This window comes from Podarcis filfolensis (assembly GCF_964270895.1).
Source record: "Podarcis filfolensis genome assembly, chromosome: 1".
Lineage (NCBI taxonomy): Eukaryota > Metazoa > Chordata > Lepidosauria > Squamata > Lacertidae > Podarcis > Podarcis filfolensis.
Genome location: NC_139604.1, coordinates 126,956,989 through 126,977,876, shown reverse-complemented (window position 1 = coordinate 126,977,876; position 20,888 = coordinate 126,956,989). Strand labels below are relative to the sequence as shown.

Here is a 20,888-nt window from a genome sequence, read left to right as displayed (position 1 = left end):
CATCAAAATAAATGTTCTGCAAGAAGGCAGAAGGGTTTGCCTGCAAGACTCACTGGAAAATACAAAAAACTATGGCTCAATTTCACATTTAGCGAGAAGATGCTCATGTGCAACTCAGAGGTGAGGAGGTGGAAAGCGTTTGTGTTGTTACAAAAGTTGGTGCCCCCACTCTCCATGGGGACCCAGGCCCTCATCCAGGGTCTGTGTTCCTTTGGAGAATTAAGCATGGCAGAGACTGCCATCGCTTTAAGAAATATGGTTTATTCACCTATTGACACCTTCAGTCTGCATGGAGTGAGTCCAGATCTTACAGCATGGTCATTTCAAGATGGGCTTGTACCCCACAGCAGTGCAGTCCTGGGGTCCACGGCATCTCTCCCAGCCAGCCTTCAGCCAACCTGCTCAAGATGGATCCCAGTCCCCACCTCCTTCTTCTTCCCAGCACATCTTGCTTAAAAAAACCTCTCTTTTCCTGTCACCCCAGGTCAATGAGGGAGGACAGTTCTCTTGCATTGCCAATGGCCCTCTATTTTTTCTTGATGGCCTTAGCTTGACCGGGTCATCTTGCCTAGGCTAGCTGAGGAATTCCTCTGTCGTTTTTATTTCTCCCTTCATGCCACAAATAATCAAAATCCTACCATTTATTAATTTCTAGGGTTTAGGGAGTTATCGTCCCCCCCCAAAGAATCCACAACAGTATTTATGCTTTGGCTTTGTTACCCTGAAGGCGTAAGAAAGATGTTTGCAGCACAGTTGGCTAGGAATTAGGCCAGCCTCCCACACTGTAATTTTCATGGCACAATACTCTTCTGTATTGTACAAATGTGTTGAAGGAGAAATTATCGCAGGTTGAAACACCTGCAGAAGGCCATGGGTTCAAGGTGCCAGAAAAAGCTCACCGTTATTTATGCTACTTTTTTTTTTTGCAGCAGTAGTGATGGCTTTCGCTAGGGACGCGGGTGGCGCTGTGGGTAAAACCTCAGTGCCTAGGACTTGCCGATCGCATGGTCGGCGGTTCGAATCCCCGCGGCGGGGTGAGCTCCCGTCTTTCGGTCCCAGCTCCTGCCCACCTAGCAGTTCGAAAGCACCCCTAAGTGCAAGTAGATAAATAGGTACCGCTTTATAGCAGGAAGGTAAACGGCGTTTCCGTGTGCTGCGCTGGTGCTGGCTCGCCAGAGCAGCTTCGTCACGCTGGCCACGTGACCCGGAAGTGTCTCCGGACAGCGCTGGCCCCCGGCCTCTTAAGTGAGATGGGCGCACAACCCTAGAGTCGGACACGACTGGCCTGTACGGGCAGGGGTACCTTTACCTTTACCTTTAGTGATGGCTTTCGGCGATTAGCCTGTTTTAAGCTGGGAACTCATGATTCTCTCACGTTATGCCTCAATGCTTTCTCCAGATTCCTGTACTTTCTTCCCTCCAGCCCCTAAGCAGGGTTTTTCCTCTCAATCCCATTCTCTTTGTTCCTTCTGTTCTTCAGCTGCCATCATCATCCACCCCAATTCCTCCCAAGCTCTTTCTTCCTCCATCTGTTCCTCCCTGCTTCTCAGACCACTGTGTGACTATCAATGGCTATTGTTTGCCTCTGAATATCAGTAATTGGCTCCTTCATGTCAAGTACTTAAAGAAATGGGAGTGCCTGATCACCTCATCTGTCTCCTAAGAAATCTCTATGTGGGACAAGAAGCTACAGTTAGAACTGGATATGGAACAACCGATTGGTTCAAAATTGGGAAAGGAGTACGACAAGGCTGTATATTGTCTCCCTGCTTATTTAACTTATATCCAGAATTCATCATGCGAAAGGCTGGACTGGATGAATCCCAAACCGGAATTAAGATTGCCGGAAGAAATATCAACGAGCTCAGATATGCAGATGACACAACATTGATGGCAGAAAGTGAGGAGGAATTAAAGAACCTTTTATTGAGGGTGAAAGAGGAGAGCGTAAAATATGGTCTGAAGCTCAACATCAAAAAAACTAAGATCATGGCCACTGGTCCCATCACCTCCTGGCAAATAGAAGGGGAAGAAATGGAGGCAGTGAGATATTGTACTTTCTTGGGTTCCATGATCACTGCAGATGGTGACAGCAGTCACAAAATTAAAAGACACCTGCTTCTTGGGAGAAAAGCAATGACAAACCTAGACAGCATCTTAAAAAGCAGAGGCATCACCTTGCCAACAAAGGTCCGTATTGTTAAAGCTATGGTTTTCCCATTGGTGATGTATGGAAGTGAGAGCTGGACCATAAAGAAGGCTGATTGCCAAAGAATTGATGCTTTTGAATTATGGTGCTGGAGGAGACTCTTGAGAGTCCCATGGACTGCAAGAAGATCAAACAGATCCATTCTGAAGGAAATCAGTGGCTTCCAACAAAGATGAAAGATACACTAAAATGTCACATATTAAAAACTTCCCTGAACAGGGCTGCCTTCAGACGTCTTCTGAATGTCAGGTAGTTGTTTATCGCTTTGACATCTGATGGGAGGGCGTTCCACAGGGCGGGCGCCACTACCGAGAAGGCCTTCTGCCTGGTTCCCTGTAACTTGGCCTCTCGCAGTGAGGGAACCGCCAGAAGGCCCTCGGAGCTGGACCTCAGTGTCCGGGCAGAACGATGGGGGAGGAGACGCTCCTTCAGATATACTGGACTGAGGCCATTTAGGGCTTTAAAGGTCAGCACCAACACTTTGAATTGTGCTCGGAAACGTACTGGGAGCCAATGTAGGTCTTTCAAGACCGGTGTTATATGGTCTTGGCGGCCGCTCCCAGTCACCAGTCTAGCTGCCGCATTCTGGATTAGTTGTAGTTTCCGGGTCACCTTCAAAGGTAGCCCCACGTAGAGCGCATTGCAGTAGTCCAAGCGGGAGATAACTAGAGCATACACCACTCTGGCGAGACAGTCCGCGGGCAGGTAGGGTCTCAGCCTACGTACCAGATGGAGCTGGTAAACAGCTGCCCTGGATACAGATTTGACCTGTGCCTCCATGGACAGCTGTGAGTCCAAAATGACTCCCAGGCTGCGCACCTGGTCCTTCAGGGGCACAGTTACCCCATTCAGGACCAGGGAATCCTCCACACCTGCCTGCCTCCTGTCCCCCAAAAACAGTACTTCTGTTTTGTCAGGATTCAACCTCAATCTGTTAGCCGCCATCCATCCTCCAACCGCTTCCAGACACTCACACAGGACCTTCACCGCCTTCACTGGTCCTGATTTAAAAGAGAGGTAGAGCTGGGTATCATCCGCATACTGATGAACACCCAGCCCAAACCCCCTGATGATCTCTCCCAGTGGCTGCATGTAAATGTTGAAAAGCATGGGGGAGAGGACAGAAACCTGAGGCACCCCACAAGTGAGAGCCCAGGGGTCTGAACACTCATCCCCCCCCACTTTCTGAACATGGCCCAGGAGGAAGGAGCGGAACCACTGTATGACAGTGCCCCCAGCTCCCAGCCCCTCAAGACGGTCCAGAAGGATGTTATGGTCGATGGTATCAAACGCCGCTGAGAGATCCAGCAGAACTAGGAAACAGCTCTCACCTTTGTCTCTAGCCCGCCGGAGATCATCAACCAGTGCGACTAAGGCAGTTTCAGTCCCATGATGAGGCCTGAATCCCGACTGGAAGGGATCCAAATGGTCCGCTTCTTCCAGGCGTGCCTGGAGTTGTTCAGCAACCACTCGCTCAATCACCTTGCCCAAGAATGGGAGATTTGAGACTGGGCGATAATTGGCCATCGTGGCCGCATCTAAAGCCATAAAGCCTTCAATGGCTCTGGACTGCAATATCTCAAGGACCACCTCTCCATGAGACCAGCCCTTTTCTGTGTGCCTCATATATGAGAGGTCTGGAAAGTGGCAACACGATAATGGGCCTTTTCTGCAGCGCCTCCCCATTTGTGGAGTGCTCTCCCCAAGAAGGCACCCCGGTCACCTTCATTATACACTTTTAGGTGCCAGGCGAAAACGTTCCTGTTCAACTAGGCCTTTGGCTGATGGACATCTAATGTCCCTTTGTGTTGTGGGAGGGGTATTATTGGTTGTTGTTGTTGTGTTCTTATTTTTATGATGCGTTGTGTTTTTTATATTATAATTTTATGTTGTGAACCACCCTAATATCTATGGATGAAGGGCAGTCTACACCAGGGGTAGGCAACCTAAGGCCCGTGGGCCGGATATGGCCCAATCGCCTTCTCAATCCGACCCACAGACGGTCCGGGAATCAGCGTGTTTTTACATGAGTAGATTGTGTCTTTTTATTTAAAATGCATCTCTGGGTTATTTGTAGGGCATAGAAATTCATTCATTATTTTTTTTTCTCCAAAATATAGTCCGGCCCACCACATGGTCTGAGGGACGGTGGACTGGCCCACGGCTGAAAAAGGTTGCTGACCTCTGGTCTACACATTTTAATAATAATAATAATAATAATAATAATAATAATAATAATAATAATATGTTGTTGTTTAGTCGTTTAGTCGTGTCCGACTCCTCGTAACCCCATGGACCAGAGCATGCCAGGCACTCCTGTCTTCCACTTATTATGGGTCAAAATAACCATTTATGGGTCAAAATAACCCTTAATAATAATAATAATAATAATAATAATAATAAGGGTTATTTTCATCCGGAACTCACCGGAGCTCAGTTCTGGCACCTCTCAGGTGTGTGCCATTACCATTATAAGACAACAAGAGAGACGTTCTTTGAGTGTTCCAGCACCTCTTTTTCTAGAAAAATAGCACTGATAATAGTAATGATTTGGCTCCTTTGCGTTTCCCTGACCTCCCACTGGCCTCTGTCCCAACACCTAACGCCAAGAGAAGAGACTAAATCCCTGGTCTGAGATCCTGCTTTCTCTTGGCTTCTTGGCCTGCAGTCAGACAACATTCCCGAATCATGGAGCTACAGCAATTCCCATTGCCATACAGCTTGCCTCCGAATATTCGTTCATAACAAAGCAAGGCAAAGTGTTGTTGCAATTGCAGAGTGTAAATTGCAGCGAGGCTTACAGAGAACCACAGAGCACAAAAATAACTATTATTATATTGAAGAACACTCTAAGCACCTGACAGCAGGCAGGCTTAAAGTCCTGTATCAAAGATCTTCCTCGGCTGATAGCCGCTTGAAAATGCATTAAGGCCCCGGTTGCAGTTTTCGCAGCGGGGAGGACTTCGGAGCTGTTTACCCCTCCAAAGAAATTACTTGATCCCAGAATTTTAATACCACCGCAAGGGTCCAGACTTCCAGGCCGGAATCCCAAGAGGGGAAAGTACTGTTGTTGCACTTAAGTCCTGTTTGCAAGCTTCCCATGGATGTCTAGTTGCAGACCCTCCAAGTGTCCCTATTTTCCAGGGACAGTCCCGGATTTACAGGAGCCATCCCGGTTTCTGATCTGATCCTGGAATGTCCTGCTTTTCCTTTGAATGTCCCAGAGTGGCTGGGGCAACCCAGTCATATGGGTGGGGTACAAACCAACAAACAAACATTGAAATTGTCACTTTGCATTTCTTAGTGCAGAAAGTATTGATCTGATATGTAGAGATCTTTCTTATACTACTTAATTCAAGAGGGTTCTGGAAGCTTCTCTGTGCGAAAGAAACAAGCAGAAGGTTCGTGATGTTTGGGTTATTCCTTCCGAGAAGCTGGTTTAAACTAGTTCTCTTATCTCTTCTGTCAAGGTCAGGCTGACTAAGGCCAGAAGGAGCCTGGTTTTCACTTTTCTCTTTCTATCTCTTCTCTTTCTCTTTCTCTTTCTCTTTCTCTTATCTCTTTTCCTTCTGGTATGGTGTTCTGTACATAGTATGCTTAGTGTTAAGGTTTAGTTAAGTTATTGTAAGGTAAGGTTAAGTTATTGCAAGTTTTAGTTAAGTCTTCTGCAACTGGACTTATTATGGGCAGTGCCAATCCGGATTGTATTGGATTTGTGACCATTATGCTCATCTGCCTTCAGTAGCAGTAAAGCTGCTGGATGATATATTAATTGGCTCTGGTCTATTTTTTTTGGAATCCTGCAACATATTTAAGTTTTTACTCTGCTAACTATACATTGGAATCTACTCTGGATCAATACTGAGTAGAATTCCATGGCAGAAATGTTAGATGGTATGCTAGGACGTCCCTATTTTCATCAGAGAAACGTTGGAGGGTATGGAGTTATGAGACCCCTGAGCCAAGGAGATAAGTAACTATACAACCTTTAGGAGACATCTGAAGGCAGCTCTGTATAGGGAAGTTTATTAATGTTCAATGTTTTATTACATTTTTATATATATGTTGGAAGCCGCCCAGAGTGGCTGAGGCAACCCAGACAGATGGGCAGGAGGTTGTTTTTTGGTGTTATTGTTACTGCAACAGGTCATCCCTATTTTCATCAGAGAAATGACGGATGGTACAGTCATACCTCGGGATGAATACGCTTCAGCTTAAATATTTGCGGGTTGCGCTCTGCGGCAACCCGGAAGTAATGGAGCGCGTTACTTCCAGGTTTCACTGCTTGCGCAGACGCTCAAAATGATGTCACGTACATACGCGGAAGCGGCAAAACGCGACCCGCGCACGCTCAGACGCAGGTTGTGTTCGCTTCAGGATGCGAACGGGGCTCTGGAACGGATCCTGTTCACATCCAGAGGTACCACTGTATATAGTTGGCCACAGTGAGAACTGCAGAACTTTTCTTACGTTATGTCTTTTTAACCCAAATTTCCAGCTTGATGCTTTATTCTGTTTAATATTCTGCTGGGAGCTGCCCAGAGTGGCTGGGGAAACTCATCCAGATGGGTGGGGTATAAATAATAAATTATTATAATATTAAGGTAAAGGTAAAGGGACCCCTGACCATTAGGTCCAGTCATGATCGACTCTGGGGTTGCGGCGCTCATCTCGCTTTATTGGCCGAGGGAGCCGGCGTACAGCTTCTGGGTCATGTGGCCAGCATGACTAAGCCACTTCTGGTGAACCAGAGCAGCGCACGGAAACACCATTTACCTTCCTGCCAGAGCGGTACCTATTTATCTACTTGCACTTTGACGTGCTTTCAAACTGCTAGGTTGGCAGGAGCAGGGACCGAGCAACAGGAGCTCACCCTGTCACGGGGATTCGAACCGCTGACCTTCAGATCAGCAAGTCCTAGGCTATGTGGTTTAACCCACAGTGCCACCCACATCCCTATTATAACATTAATATTACTTTTTTTTTTACCCACATTATATATCTTCTTCACAGGATCACGAAGGAGCGAGTGCCCTTCCGGCTCCGCCAAGCAGCCGTGTGCCAATTTCGAAGTGCGGCGACCTGGACGTCCTCTTTGAGTACAAGCCCTCGAGCCAAAAGCTGCTGGTGACGGTCCTGGAGGCGAAGGAGATTCCCGACAAGGACCGCAGTGGAGCCAGCTCCTGGCAGGTGCACGTGGTCCTGATGCCCAGCAAGAAGCAGAGAGGCAAGACCAGCGTCCAGCGAGGCCCCAGCCCCGGGTTCAAGGACAAGGTGACCTTCAGCAAGTTGGCGCCGGAGGAGCTGAGCAGCTACGCCCTCCGGTTCCGCCTCTACTCCGTGCGCAAAATGATCAAGGAGAGGATGATGGGGGAGCACCTGTTTTATCTCAGCCACCTGAACCAGGAAGGGGAAATGAAGGTCACGCTAGTCTTGGAGCCAAGGAGCAACTTGTGTGTAAGTTTTTAGGCTGGAAGAAGCCACCTAACGCTGTCCCCCATAAATTTTACTGAGACTTTTCTTTTTTATATATACATTTTTATTAATTTTTTAACATATCTTTTCCAGCAGTCATTTAACATAACTTCTTATCTTATACAATATTTTAGACTTCCGTCAACAGCCTCTGAAGATTTTCCATTCTTTATCACTTATTCTGCATTTCTTAATTTCTCTGTTACTTTTAATTGTCATTAACTAATAATTCTCTTCCTTGCAATGTTTCGTATAATCCTCCTTACAGAACTTCTTGCAGTCCTACTAGCGTAATCTGCTTATTACAATTGTTTTCCATATAGTTACTCCAGTCTTCTAAGTATCTCTGGTCCCGCAGGTTCTTTGGTTGGGACCTCGCTCGTTTTCCGTTTTTGGGCTAATGAAACACGGCCCGCAGTAGTGGCATACATAAAAAAACCTTTTCTGAAACCTGGGAATTTCAGTCTGAATTATCTCCAACAGAAAGGACTCTGGGTTTTTTTGGGAAAGTACTTTTAAACATTTTTTGCAATTCATTAGGGATCATTTCCCAATACAGTCATACCTCAGGTTACAGACGCTTCAGGTTGTGTTTTTTCGGGTTATGGATGCGCCGAAACCCGGCAGTATTGAAATGGGTTACTTCCGGGTTTCAGCGGTTGTGCATGCGCAGAAGTGCTAAATCGCGCTTTGCACATGTGTAGAAGCGCTGAATCGCAACCCGCGCATGCGCACACACGGGGCGCTACGGGTTGCAAATGCTGCGGGTTGCGAATGTGCTTCCCACACAGATCACGTTCGCAGCCCGAGTGTCCACTGTACTCTTTTACCCTTTTACAAGTCCACCACATATGAAAGAACGTTCCCTCCAACTCCTGGTTAACGCTTACTCTCTGCTCTCCATCCCCGACAGAGCGGAGGCTCCCAGATGAGTCTCTCAGCCATCTCTCACAGTGACAGTGCTTCTTCGACCCAGTCCCTGTCACACGGAGGGGTTCCAGAACTGCTGGTGGGCCTATCCTACAATGCCACGACGGGGCGCCTGTCTGTCGAAATGATCAAAGGCAGCCACTTCCGGAACCTGGCTATTAACAGGCCGCCTGGTATGTAAAAGCGTTTTGTTTTGTTTTTGTAGCCAGCATGCAAAATCTCCTAGCTTAGCAGATGTGGCTGGGCTTGAATTCAGAAGCTTGCGGTCAGGGGCAGAGGGGCTGCGATCTAGTTGCCTGTTATGTACTGAGTTGAATAGGATTCAGAATGCAGCAGTCTGATTGGTCCTAGAACAATAGGATCCAGAATGCAGCAGTCTGATTGGTCCACAGGAGCCACCCAATCCAGCTCCAGGTGGAAGTGAATCCGCAACCTGATTGGCCTACAGGAGAATCCCGGAATTAGCCAATCACGTGGGGCCCATTGTGTAAATAATGTATATAAAGCAGACATTCTGGGGGAACTTCCATTCCTCCTCACCACTATGAGCTGAATAAAGAGCATGAAATCCACTCTCGACTCTGAGTATATTTCATTGCCCATGGCATTTTATATAGAAAGGAGGGGTCTAAATAAAGCTGGAGATATTTCTCCAGACAGTGGAAGGCAATTTCAAAGAGAGATTTGTGCTTGAGGGCGTGTTCACACATCCCCACTCGCACCTAGAAATGTCTAAGGATTCCGATTTAAACAGAAACAGGCTGGATATTACGTGTTTTTCCCCCATGTCTGGGACAGAAATCAATCCAGCAAATACAACCGGCATTCAGCGGCGGCCTTCAGTCTGCAAACAATATGTAATTAATTACGCCCCTCCCCCTCAATCTGAATTGCATTTCCATTGCGTAGAAGTGAACGGGGTGGAATAATGTTTTGAGGACGTGACTTTGCTAATTGTGAAAGTCACAAAGTTTTGCCACAAAGGACAGCGAGGCAAATAACAGAGTTTTGGGTGGAAGACGAACTGCAGCAGAATGGAAACAGCAGAACAGAAAACGACAACTTCTTGTGCAGGTTTATTGTGCTGCCTGAAAAAAAATACTTGTTTTATTGGAGGCAGCGACACCTGTTTGATTGGAGGCAGCCACAGGGCAAAATAAATAGGTGTCACTCATGGGAAGCGATGCTTCCTAGAGCATCAGAAATGTATTGGATAAGACACTGCTTTTCAGAGAAGGTTTCCTGGTGACATAGGAGGAGCGTAGCAAACAAGGGCGGGTTGTCCTGCCGCAACGCTGATAGTGAAATGATTTAACAACTCTTGTCAGCTGAGCTTTGGCCTCCGCCCTGCAAAGCAAATTCCATTTCCTCCATTTATTTTATGGTTTGTTTGGTTTTTGCTTGGGCTGATCACAGCTTGTAAGAGTCGACAGCATCAGTAGCACTTGGAGATGTCTTTTTGTGTCTCATTAACAAGCCGTGGGCTTTGCGCTGAGCCCCAGTCAGTGGTTCCTGCTGGTGAGAATTGAGCTGTGTCGTGCTGACTTGCAGAACTTCTGACTGCAGCTTTCAAGGCCTCTTATTCCTTGGGAAGCACCATTAATTGTGTTAATTATCCATATGGCTGAATCATAGAATCATACAACTATGGAGTTGGAAGGGACCCTGAGGGTCATCTAGTCCAACCCCCTGCAATGAAGGAATCTCAGCTGAAGCATCCATGGCAGATGGCCGTCCAACCTCTGCTTAAAAACCTCCAAGGAAGGAGAGCCCACCACCTCCCATGGGAGTTCGTTCTGCTGTTGAACGGCTCTTACTGCCCGAAAGTTCTTCCTGATGTTTAGTCAGAATCCCCTTGTGGCGATCACACAGGGTCCCCGGACGTTTCACCGTCTACTGATCCCTGTGCCACCACTTTATTTCTCGCTGCCACCACCCAGGCCCTACCTGGTACAATACTGAGTCCAGTCAGGGTTAAATTGGAACATAAACTTCTGTTTATTTATTGCAGTTTAACAAGCGTGTGTGTCAGGGGCTCAGGAGCAGGAGCACTGGGGAGAGAGGAATTGGAGAGCGAAGGGGAAGAATCCAAGGGCAGCATAGGGGAGTATGACAGTGGCCCGAGAGATTCCATGAGCTTCTCCAGCGAATCAGAAGATTCCTAGAAGGGGGCGCCTATGGTCAGGGCAGGGGGGGTCCCAGGGGGGACGCACCAGAAACAAGGAGCCAGCGGGGACCCCCAAAGCAGCAGCGGGGGATTGGGACCAGTTTCCCCACCAGAGCGTAGTGGGGGGGAAGAGTCACATGTGTCAGGGCCAGTGTCTCCTCCAGCGGGGAGAGAGAGTGAGTCAGGGCTGACCACGCCTCCAACGGAGGGGAGGTCAGTTGCAGCTAGCCCCCCAGAGGGGGAAGCAGTGACAGCAGCAGCAGTGAAACGGTCAGGAGAAAAGTTACCGGCTGGGCGCGCGCGCCAAGTTCAAATGTACAGGCGCGGGGAACAGCAGGAGACCCGGATGGGGAACCAGCTCCTAAAGCCCGCCGGAGGGAGGGGGAAGGCTCAGGGGACTCAGTGTCAGAAGAGTCTAGAAAGGGCGAGACCCCAACGGCCAGGCGTAATCAGAGGCGGAAGGAACTGAGGAAGAGGTGGAGTAAGGCTAGAATCTTAAATTGGTGTCAGGGGGGAGGAGACTCAGACGGAGCATCAGCGGTCTGACAGTTGAGACGTAGAGCTGCGCACTGCGGCTCTGGAAGTGAAACTGAACTTCAATAAAGACTTTTGTACTTAACAACGAAGCAGCGTTGGTCCTTTGTGAGCTGGGACCTTGGGCAGCTCTGACAGTGTGGTTTCATAAACGGTATCGGTCCATTACAATCATGGGGTGCCTATCCAGACCTATAACTTCCACTACCTGCTCTCACTCACTAAACCACCTCAGATATTTACTTGTCTTCCTAGCTCCTAACTGTTCCTGACTCAGCTTATTTTGCTACCCTAACTCAACCTGCCCACAGATTCTATCCCAATTCACTCCCACTCCAACCAACCACCCAACTGCCAACGAACTCTTCCTTTCGCCCCCTCCCAGAGCTGGTTTTATAGTCCCTCTGACTCCACCCCCCTGGGTTCTGATTGGGTAACCTGTTTAACTATTTCACCTCCAGCACTCTCATATGTTAACGTCACACCTCTTTCTTGCAACTTGAAGCCATGGGTTCGAGTCCTACAGTCTATATGTCCCCCAAGTTACACAGCAAGCCATTATTCTGCCGTGTCTCCAGCAGAAAAGATGGAGAGCAAAGCTTCTAGCTACAATGGCTACGTGCTCCCTCCACAGGGCAGAAGAAAACCAGCTCGCTCCATCTTCCATGTGGCAGCCCTTCAGATATATGGAGATGGATCTCATATCCCCTCTCGGTCTCCTCTTTTCCAGGTTAAGCTCCCTCGACCATTCCCAGACCCTTGATCATCTTGGTCAGCTCCTATGCATTTCCATAGAGTTGGGCAGCAAACCATTTTTCATGTTCTTGTTTTTCTTCTGACCTGAAATGGGAACAGTATCTACATATTTTAAATAAATAAGTAATCTGAGGGTGAAGGACAGCGCAGGTACCGATTTATTATAGTAATTGCTTTTGTATTCCACATTTGCCTCCAAGGATGTAAAGGTGCTGTAAATGGTCCCCCCCCATTTGATCCCCACAACAACCCTGTGAGGTAGGTTAGGCTGAGAAGCAATGAGCAGCCCAAGGCCGCTCAGTGAGCTTTATGGCAATAATAATAATAATAATAATAATAATAATAATAATAACAACAACAACAACAACAACAATAATAATAGTTTTATACCCCGCCCATACGGTTTCCCCAGCAACTCTGGGCGGCTCCCAACAGAATATTAAAAACACAATAAAACATCAAAAATTTCCCTAAACAGGGCTGCCCTCAGATGTCTTCTAAAAGTCAGATACGGTGGTACTTCTGGTTGTGAACGGGATCCGTTCCGGAGGCCCGTTCACAACATGAAAAGCCCGCTACCTGAAGCACCATATCTGTGCAGGTGCGTAGCGTGATTTGGCGCTTGTGCGCACACGCGAAGCGTGATTTAGCGCTACTGCACATGCGCAAGCAGCGAAACCTGGAAGTAACCCTTTCCGGTACTTCTGGGTCGCCGCGGGACGCAACCTGAAAAAACGTAACATGAAGCAAACGTAACATGAGGTATGACTGTAGTTGTTTATTTTCTGGACATCTGGTGGAAGGGCATTCCACTGGGAGGGTGCCACTACTGAGAAGGCCCTGTGCCTGGTTCCTAATTTCAATTCTTGCAGTGAGGGAACCGCCAGAAGGCCCTTGGAGCTGGACCTCAGTGTCCGGGCAGAACGATGGGGGTGGAGACGCTCCTTCAGGTATACTGGGCCGAGGCCGTTTAGGGCTTTCAAGGTCAGCACCAACACTTTGAATTGTGCTCAGAAACATACTGGGAGCCAATGTAGGTCTTTCAAGACCGGTGTTATATGGTCTCGGCGGCCACTCCCAGTCACCAGTCTAGCTGCCGCATTCTGGAAAGTAAGTCTTTAAGGACCAGTCTTATATGGTCTTGGCGGCCACTAAGTGGGGATTTGAACCCTGATCTCCCAGGTCCGTGTTTGACACTAGAGGACTGAACAGCCAGATAACTAGCAAGGACTGGTGTGTGATAGTGTGTGCAGTGATGGGGTCCAACCCTTGTATCTTAAAGGGGGCACACTGAGCGGATCTTTCCTGGGAAGAGTTAACCTGATAACTCTTCTGCCAGGAAAAAAGCTACAATAAATAAAATACAGTGGTACCTCGGGTTACATACGCTTCAGGTTACATACGCTTCAGGTTACAGACTCCGCTAACCCAGAAATAGTGCTTCAGGTTAAGAACTTTGCTTCAGGATGAGAACATAAATCGTGCTCCGGCAGTGTGGCAGCAGCAGCAGGCCCCATTAGCTAAAGTGGTGCTTCAGGTTAAGAACAGTTTCTGGTTAAGAACGGACCTCTGGAACGAATTAAGTACTTAACCCGAGGTACCACTGTACTAAAAGAGAACTGTAAAAGAGATTGCTCTCTCATTTCCCAAATCACTTTGTGTCTTGTCTATTTAGATTTTTACGTCACTGAAAGAAACACACCCTGCCGCTTAGGTTTACATAAAATAGTATAAAATATTCATTTTAAAAGCAATAAAAGCAGACTTTTAAAAAGCATCTGAATAAAAAATATAACAATATTCAAACAAACATACGTAATACAATAACGTGTCTGGGGGAGGCTTGCCTGTATGTTTCCCAAATGCACACTCAGGTACGCTGATGTGTTCATCCTAGAACTTGTAGCAAAATGTCTGAAGGCTGTTCATTCAAAACATGCACAGAAAAACAGACACACAAACACTGATGACAGCAGCAGTGACAGGAGAGAAAGCTGCCTAGAGAGGAACTCCTTGCTTCTGAGCCGTATACAAGTGTTTTCGCACCAGAAGCGAGACATTGCACCTTGTTTCTCAGGCGCTGAGGTGTGGAAAAGAGCGTGTCACAAAGGAAAAGAAGCGGGATGCTCTCAGGGGAAGATTGAGGGTTGCCATTGCAGTTGTACTCAGCTAAATTCCACGCAGAGCAGACCTAACGAAAGCTATGGGCTGTTGATGTTTGGTGTTGATTCTGTCCATGATATTCAGGTTAGGCATTAGGGCCCTCGTATTTACAGGATCGCCTCTCCTGGTCTGCCCCACAGAGGACCTTAAGGTCCATGAATAACCATAGTTTAGAGGTCCTGGGCCCTAAGGAAGTCAGACTATCCTCCACCAGGGCCAGGGCCTTTTCAGTGATGGCTCCGACCTGGTGGAATGCTCTGTCCCAGGAGACCAGAGCCCTGCAGGATTTAACCTCCTTCCGTCGGGCCTGTAAGACAGAGCTATTCCACCTGGCCTTTAATTTAAATTCAGCCTGATCTTTTATTTCCCTTCCCTTCTCTTCTCTTCCCTCCCCCTTCCCTTTTATTAAGATTACCTGCTCTGAGACCCCACAGCTAATTCTCCCCTGGCCTCCTCGCTGGCCCAAGTAGGACCAATTCAGCCAGCTAGCCCTGGGGATTATCTAATGCTTCTTAGATGGATTTCCCCTAAATTGATTTCTGAACTTTGAATTTTATTGTTATTCAAGTTTTCATACTGTATTTTACGCTGCTTTTACAATTAAGTGTTTTAAATTTGTTGTTAGCTGCCCTGAGCCTGGTTTTTGAACCGGGAAGGGCGGGGTATAAATAAAAAGTTATTATTATTATTATTATTATTAGTAGTAGTAGTAGTAGTAGTAGTAGTATTGTGGCAATTCTTCCTGGTTAAAAAGTGGCTATTCATCTCCAAAATAGCCCTCAGGGGTGGCTTCAAAACAGAGATAAGCCACTGACATAGCGCTTACATTTTTTTTCATTAGACTAGACTAGACTAGACTAGACTAGACTAGAGGGTCCCGAGGGTCATCTAGCCCCACCCCTTCAATTCTGGAATCTCAGCCAAAGCATCCATGACAGATGGCCATCTAACCTCTGCTTAAAAACCTCCAAGTCCACCATCATATCATCATATCATATATTATCATATCATACCTGCATTGTGGGCGGTTGGAATAGATGACCCTCGGGTCCCTTCCGGCTCTTAAGATTCTATAAATTACATATTTAGAAACAATAACCCAGGGGTAGGCAACCTAAGGCCTGGGGGCCGGATTGCCTTCTAAATCCGGCCTGCAGACGGTCTGGGAATCAGCATGTTTTTACATGAGTAGAATGCGTGCTTTTATTTAAAACATATCTCGGGGTTATTTGTGGGGCATAGGAATTTGTTCATTTTTTTTTTCCAAAATATAGTCCGGCCCTCCACAAGGTCTGAGGGACGGTGGACCGGCCCTCTGCTCAAAAAGGTAAATAGTAAATTGAAGGAGTTAATTTTACTAGAAAGATGATTTTGGAGAGCTGTTACAAGGTGATACATTGAAATTCAGTTGGGGGGATTCGAGGAAGTCAGTTAACAATGAAAGACAAATTGGGTTTAACAAGTAATATGTGTTTATATTTTTGTTTCTTTTTCTTTTTAGTACTGTAATGTGTTTTCTTTTGTGTGTTTTTTATGTTATATTTGTTATAAATGTGGAAAAGCAAAAAAAATATATTGAATTTTTTTTTGAAAAAGGTTGCTGACCCCTGCAATAACCTGTCCCTTCCCCCTTTTTTTGCATGTCCATTTTTGTCCTGCAGACACTTACGGAAAGCTCTGCCTCCTCAACTCCGTCGGCCAGGAGATGTCCCGCTGCAAGACGTCCCTCCGCCGGGGGCAGCCAAATCCTGTCTACAAAGAGACTTTCGTCTTCCAGGTTGCCTTGTTCCAGCTGTCGGACGTCACGCTGATGATCTCCGTCTACAACCGCCGCAGCATCAAGCGCAAGGAGATGATCGGCTGGCTCTCCATGGGGCAGAACAGTAGCGGGGAGGAAGAGCTGAGCCACTGGCAGGAGATGAAAGAATGCAAGGCTCAGCAGGTGTGCCGGTGGCACACTCTCCTGGAATCCTAAGGCGAAGAGCCTCCGAGGTCCCGGCATGGTGGTTGTCTCCTCCCGAGGCCCAGAGGGTTAGGCCAACCCTCCCCGGCGTCCGAAACACGAAGGACTGCCAAGTTCCTGTTATGAACTGGACTTCTGACGATTTTTACTAATCACAGTTGTATTTGCACTCTTCCCCTCCCCCAAAACGACAGCCACGCCATTGGAAAAGGCAGAGCAGGATTGGCACTCAGGTCCGGCCCCTCAGAGAGGTAGACCAGGGCTGATGAACCTTTTCCGCTCCCAGGGCCTCATTCTGCTCTCGGCAACCTCCCGAGGGCCGCATGCGACTGTTGAGCAGGGCCAGAGGCAAAATTGGAGGGTGGGGGCAATGGGAGGCGGACGTTACATTTGTCCAGTAGGCTGAGTTTCTAGACACCCACAGCACACAGTCCTTGTCCACACCAGCAAGAGACGTTTTTAGGGTTGAAAGGATGCATTCCGGCCAGGGCATTGAGTTTTGAGGACCAGATTGCAAGGCCTGGGGGGCTGCGTTCAGTACCTGAGATTCCCCGCTTCCAAACGAGGCTTTCTTTGTCTCTGGCGATGCCATCACCTAGCCAAATCTGATTGGTTGGCCAGTGGAAGAGGGTCTGTAAACAGCAGCAAGTTGTCATGCAAGAAGTATGCTTTGAGGGTACAGTTTTTCTCTTCAAAACCCTCCCATCCCCTTTTTCCACGCCAAAAATAATGCTTGCTGGGGAACATTTGGCTCAGCTCCAATTTGCTTATACGATGGCAGTCGCTGAGATGACGTTTGGAAGAGTCTGCTTGGCAAAGAATGGAAAGAATGAATGGTTCCGACGGGAATGTTTTGTAGAAGCCATGGAAGGGGGAAGACAGTATCTAGAAGGCTGGCCATCAGCACTATAGTGTAGGATAGTCGGAGAAACAGGGCATAAAAGCTGGTCTGACCATGATAGACCCTGCTCAAGTCTTCCTTTTTAACTTCTCAGCCTCCTCCAAGTGTGGTTCTTCCGTTTTCTAAACTAAGCATGGCCTATGTGTTTCTGCTGAGCCACACCTCTACTCAGCCCAAACAGCCACAGTCAACGATCAGAGGTGATGGGATGGCAATCCAACGATACTTGGAGGGCCACAAATGCAGAATTCCCAGTATAAGCTCACGAGGGCTAGAAACTTGGTTTTAAATAGTTGAGGTACAAAGCTGCACACAGAAAAACTTCTGGCAAAGCTAGGCTTGTGCACTCAGAACATGGAGGGTGTGTGGATGGTACCATTTGTATGGTTTAGCTAATAGATGGAGTTCCTTGGATCTGAGTAGAGAGTCAGGAGTTCCCTCTCTGGGAGCAGAGACTGCAAAGATTTTGTCTAGCTTCTAGACTGGTGCGTCCTCTACACCTCCCATGAGGAAAGGAGAATCATTTGAAAGAAGTGGGACCTGAATGTGCAGTACATTGGGTCAGGACTCAATGGAACACCAATTAAGTCCCCCCCCCCCCAAATAGCTGAAATCAATCCCAACCTTGGGAACCAGGGTCCAGGAAAAACCAGCACAGACAAAAATGACCTCCTTAAGCACCAGGGACCAGTAAGCAAAGCAAGCTCCTTCGGTACATGGCCATCTTTTGGGGATGCTTTAGCTAGGATTCCTGCCTTGTCGGGGTTGGACTAGATGACCCCTGGGTTCCCTTCCAACCCTTCCAATTCTATGATTCTGTGACACAGCTGGTGGAGGGTCCCAAGAGCCAGATACACTGTTGTCATAAAGCAAGCATGCAACTTACTTCGGAACGTAGGAGCCAACTCCTAGGCGCCAAGGGGTCTTTGCCCCCCCCAATAAAATATTTGAGGGGCCCCCCAAATTTGGTGGGCATTGCCATTCAAATGCTTTGTATGCACCATGACATGTGATTGATTATGCGGGGCAGAGATTACCTCCCACCCCCCCGTCCAGTATTTTATTCAAGTTGGCTGCCCTGCTTAGGAACAAATATAGGCAGGTTTTAGGGACTGATCAACCAAAACTCATGTTTTTGTTTTCATTACCACCTTTTTATTTCAAAGAACTGCGGGGGGATTGCAAGATTTGTCTGAAATTATGCAGATGATGTCATTGGTCTAGCACTGCATATTACTCATCTATTCTTTTTTAAAAAAACAACAACAACAACCTGGGGTTTTATTTTCTGTTCCCGAGACAAAACATCGTTTGCAGCAACTGCAGGCTTGGAAAGGGGTTGAGGGACGACAATGAGTTGAAGCAGGTGGGCCAACAGATCACCTTTGGGAGAGCTGTAGATCCCCGCCCCCATCCTTTAAACTTCCAAGTGCCTGTAGGCTGTGCTCAAACTTGGATATGTGCCAAGAATAGCAATGGATCCAAAATGAGCAAAGAACTCCTCCATCAGTAGTTGGGGAGATGCAAAACCTTTCAGCAGCTCCCCACCCTCCGCAATGTTCAAATGGGTGCGTGAGAATGTGATGCAGCAATTGATGGATGCCACAATTATAAGGAGGTGGCTTGTGTTGTCCATCTTCAGACCTCTGTGTTTTCTTTCTTTGCCAAATCCACCAGTGGGAATGCCAGAACCAGGGCTGGATCCCAATTTTTTTTATTGAGGGAGGGGCTTTGGCTGAAGTCCATTCTGCAGCTCCTTAATTTCCGAGGCAAAAGGGCCAATTATTCATTTGCCAGTGTATCCACACAGGTGGGCATTTCTGTGCAAAGGCTGAACACACACACACTCGTTTGCAGCACAAAACTTAACTTTTTTCTGAATCCAGAATTGTTCCCACTTGTCCTCAACAGGCTCCTTTCAATGCAGATTGATTCTAGAGCCTGCCATCCACAATGATGAGTGTGGTTACTTGAGAACCAATTGAAAACCCTCTGTTGCGTAGGTTATCCATGCCTTTCCATCCCTGAACCTGCCCCAGGTGAACAAAGAAGGAAGTGGTGCTTATGATCTTGGTATAGGGCTCTCACATATTGCGCAGGCTCGGATAGACACACCAACACACTGAAGGGACTGTCTATATAGGATTTCATCATTTTTTAAACGGACACACTTGCATGGTAATGCAGACTCAATTTGCCACGAGCTTTTCATGTTGAAACCTGTTTCTCCAAAAATGCTGTCCAGAGATCAGGAAAAATATGCAGTAGTTCTAGATTGCACATGGAAGAGAAAACAAGTACTTGATCTCCACTGAGTCTAGAATAAAATGTTTTGTGTGCGCAGCCAAAAACGGGCACCTCGTACGCACCAATCTCACCTTGCTTGGGGGGCGTTGCTACACACACAGGTGTTTCATAACTCCTGCACTCTATGTGTGGTGAGTTGCCACTTGCCTGGGGTCGCTTCCGGACAACGTGTTTATTTAGCATTTATCTCGGATTTGTTTGGACAGGCTTTCCAGGGAAGAAAGGGAGCGTTCATTCTGATTTGCTCGCTGGGAGGTTGGACGTAGTCATCCCAGGAAATGTCACATGTATTTGCAGGCATGTACCCTTGTGCGGCCACAAGAAGGGTGCACCGGGCAACTGGGGAGGAGCCCCAAGATCCAGCAAACAGCCTATGAGCCCCATAGCCCTGTCTGATGTGTGGGGTGAGTGCAGCAGGGGGTGGGATTTGGGGTGCTGCTTCTATGTCAGAGGTGGGGAACCTGCAGCCCATGCATTTCAGCCTGCAAGGACATTTTACCCAAACCGTGCCCACTTGCCCTGCACACCTGATGCTGCGTTTGAGATCAGGTGTGGGGCAGGCAGAGACCTGGCTGGATTGGCAAGTTCTCTGTGGGGGACACAATCCCTGCAGAAAGCAGCTTTGCCAGCCCTGTGACCAGTGATTGAGAAGGGCTGAGCTTAGGGCATCTTAAACTGCTTTTTGCACGGCTGGGAAAAGGTCACTGGAGCCAAAAATGTCCCCCACTCTTGTCCTCAGTCAGTAGATGGCCAGCTCTGCGAGAGCGTTCACCCCCAAAGTCCCTTATGCAGTGTGCCTGTCCCTAAGCATGGCAGTGAAATGGGTGCATGAGCATGGGGTCAACCCTCCATCCAGTCAAAGGAGTCCCTTTTTAGACTTGCTAAATGCAGAAGCACAGTTCATCAGAGTAGCTGATCAGTAAGAATTGGGATCAAAATCTTCAGGATAAATTAAGCACAGTTTATGGGCAATACCTAATTATTATTATTATTTTGAAATCTATATAATTGTAGTTTTGTTCTTGCATCAGAATACCCTTGATTTAAATGTATGCATTGTTTTAGTTTTTACCGATAGAAACAAAATGTACACCTTGACCGTTTTCAGATACTTAACTTTTATGTGAGATGCATCTGAATGTGCAACATTAAACTTGCAACATTTCTCTTAACTGTCCCGTGCAATTGTAGAGTGCTGTCTGCTTTATGGCAAACACACACACACACACACACACACACACACACAAACACATATGCACGAAACCGCCCGAAGAGGTGATGGGATGCAGGAGGGATGGATCTTATTGATGTGGAGTTCAGAAACTACTAAGCAGTGAAATACTTCCTGTCTCCCTTTCCTGTGCAGTGAGAATTTCAAAGCAACAAAGCAAAGTTAAAGGGGGTTGCAGGAGGTGGTTTGTGGGTTTAAGTTGTGGGTTCACAAATGTGGAGGTTGACAGTGCACAGTACCACTCCCAAAGCA

At 47.4% G+C, this 20,888-nt stretch overlaps 1 protein-coding gene across 1 annotated transcript in view; it reads left to right on the top strand.

The window, feature by feature from the left end:
* SYT16 (synaptotagmin 16) overlaps positions 1–17,696 on the top strand; it is a 35,001-nt gene extending 17,305 nt beyond the window's left edge. Inside the window, exons 3-5 of the mRNA XM_083616719.1 lie at positions 7,223–7,666; positions 8,598–8,787; positions 15,896–17,696. Of these exons, the coding sequence (XP_083472845.1) occupies positions 7,223–7,666; positions 8,598–8,787; positions 15,896–16,209 (948 nt within the window). The 3' untranslated portion in view covers positions 16,210–17,696. The remainder of the gene's footprint in view (positions 1–7,222; positions 7,667–8,597; positions 8,788–15,895) is intronic.
* The last annotated feature ends 3,192 nt before the right edge of the window (positions 17,697–20,888 follow it).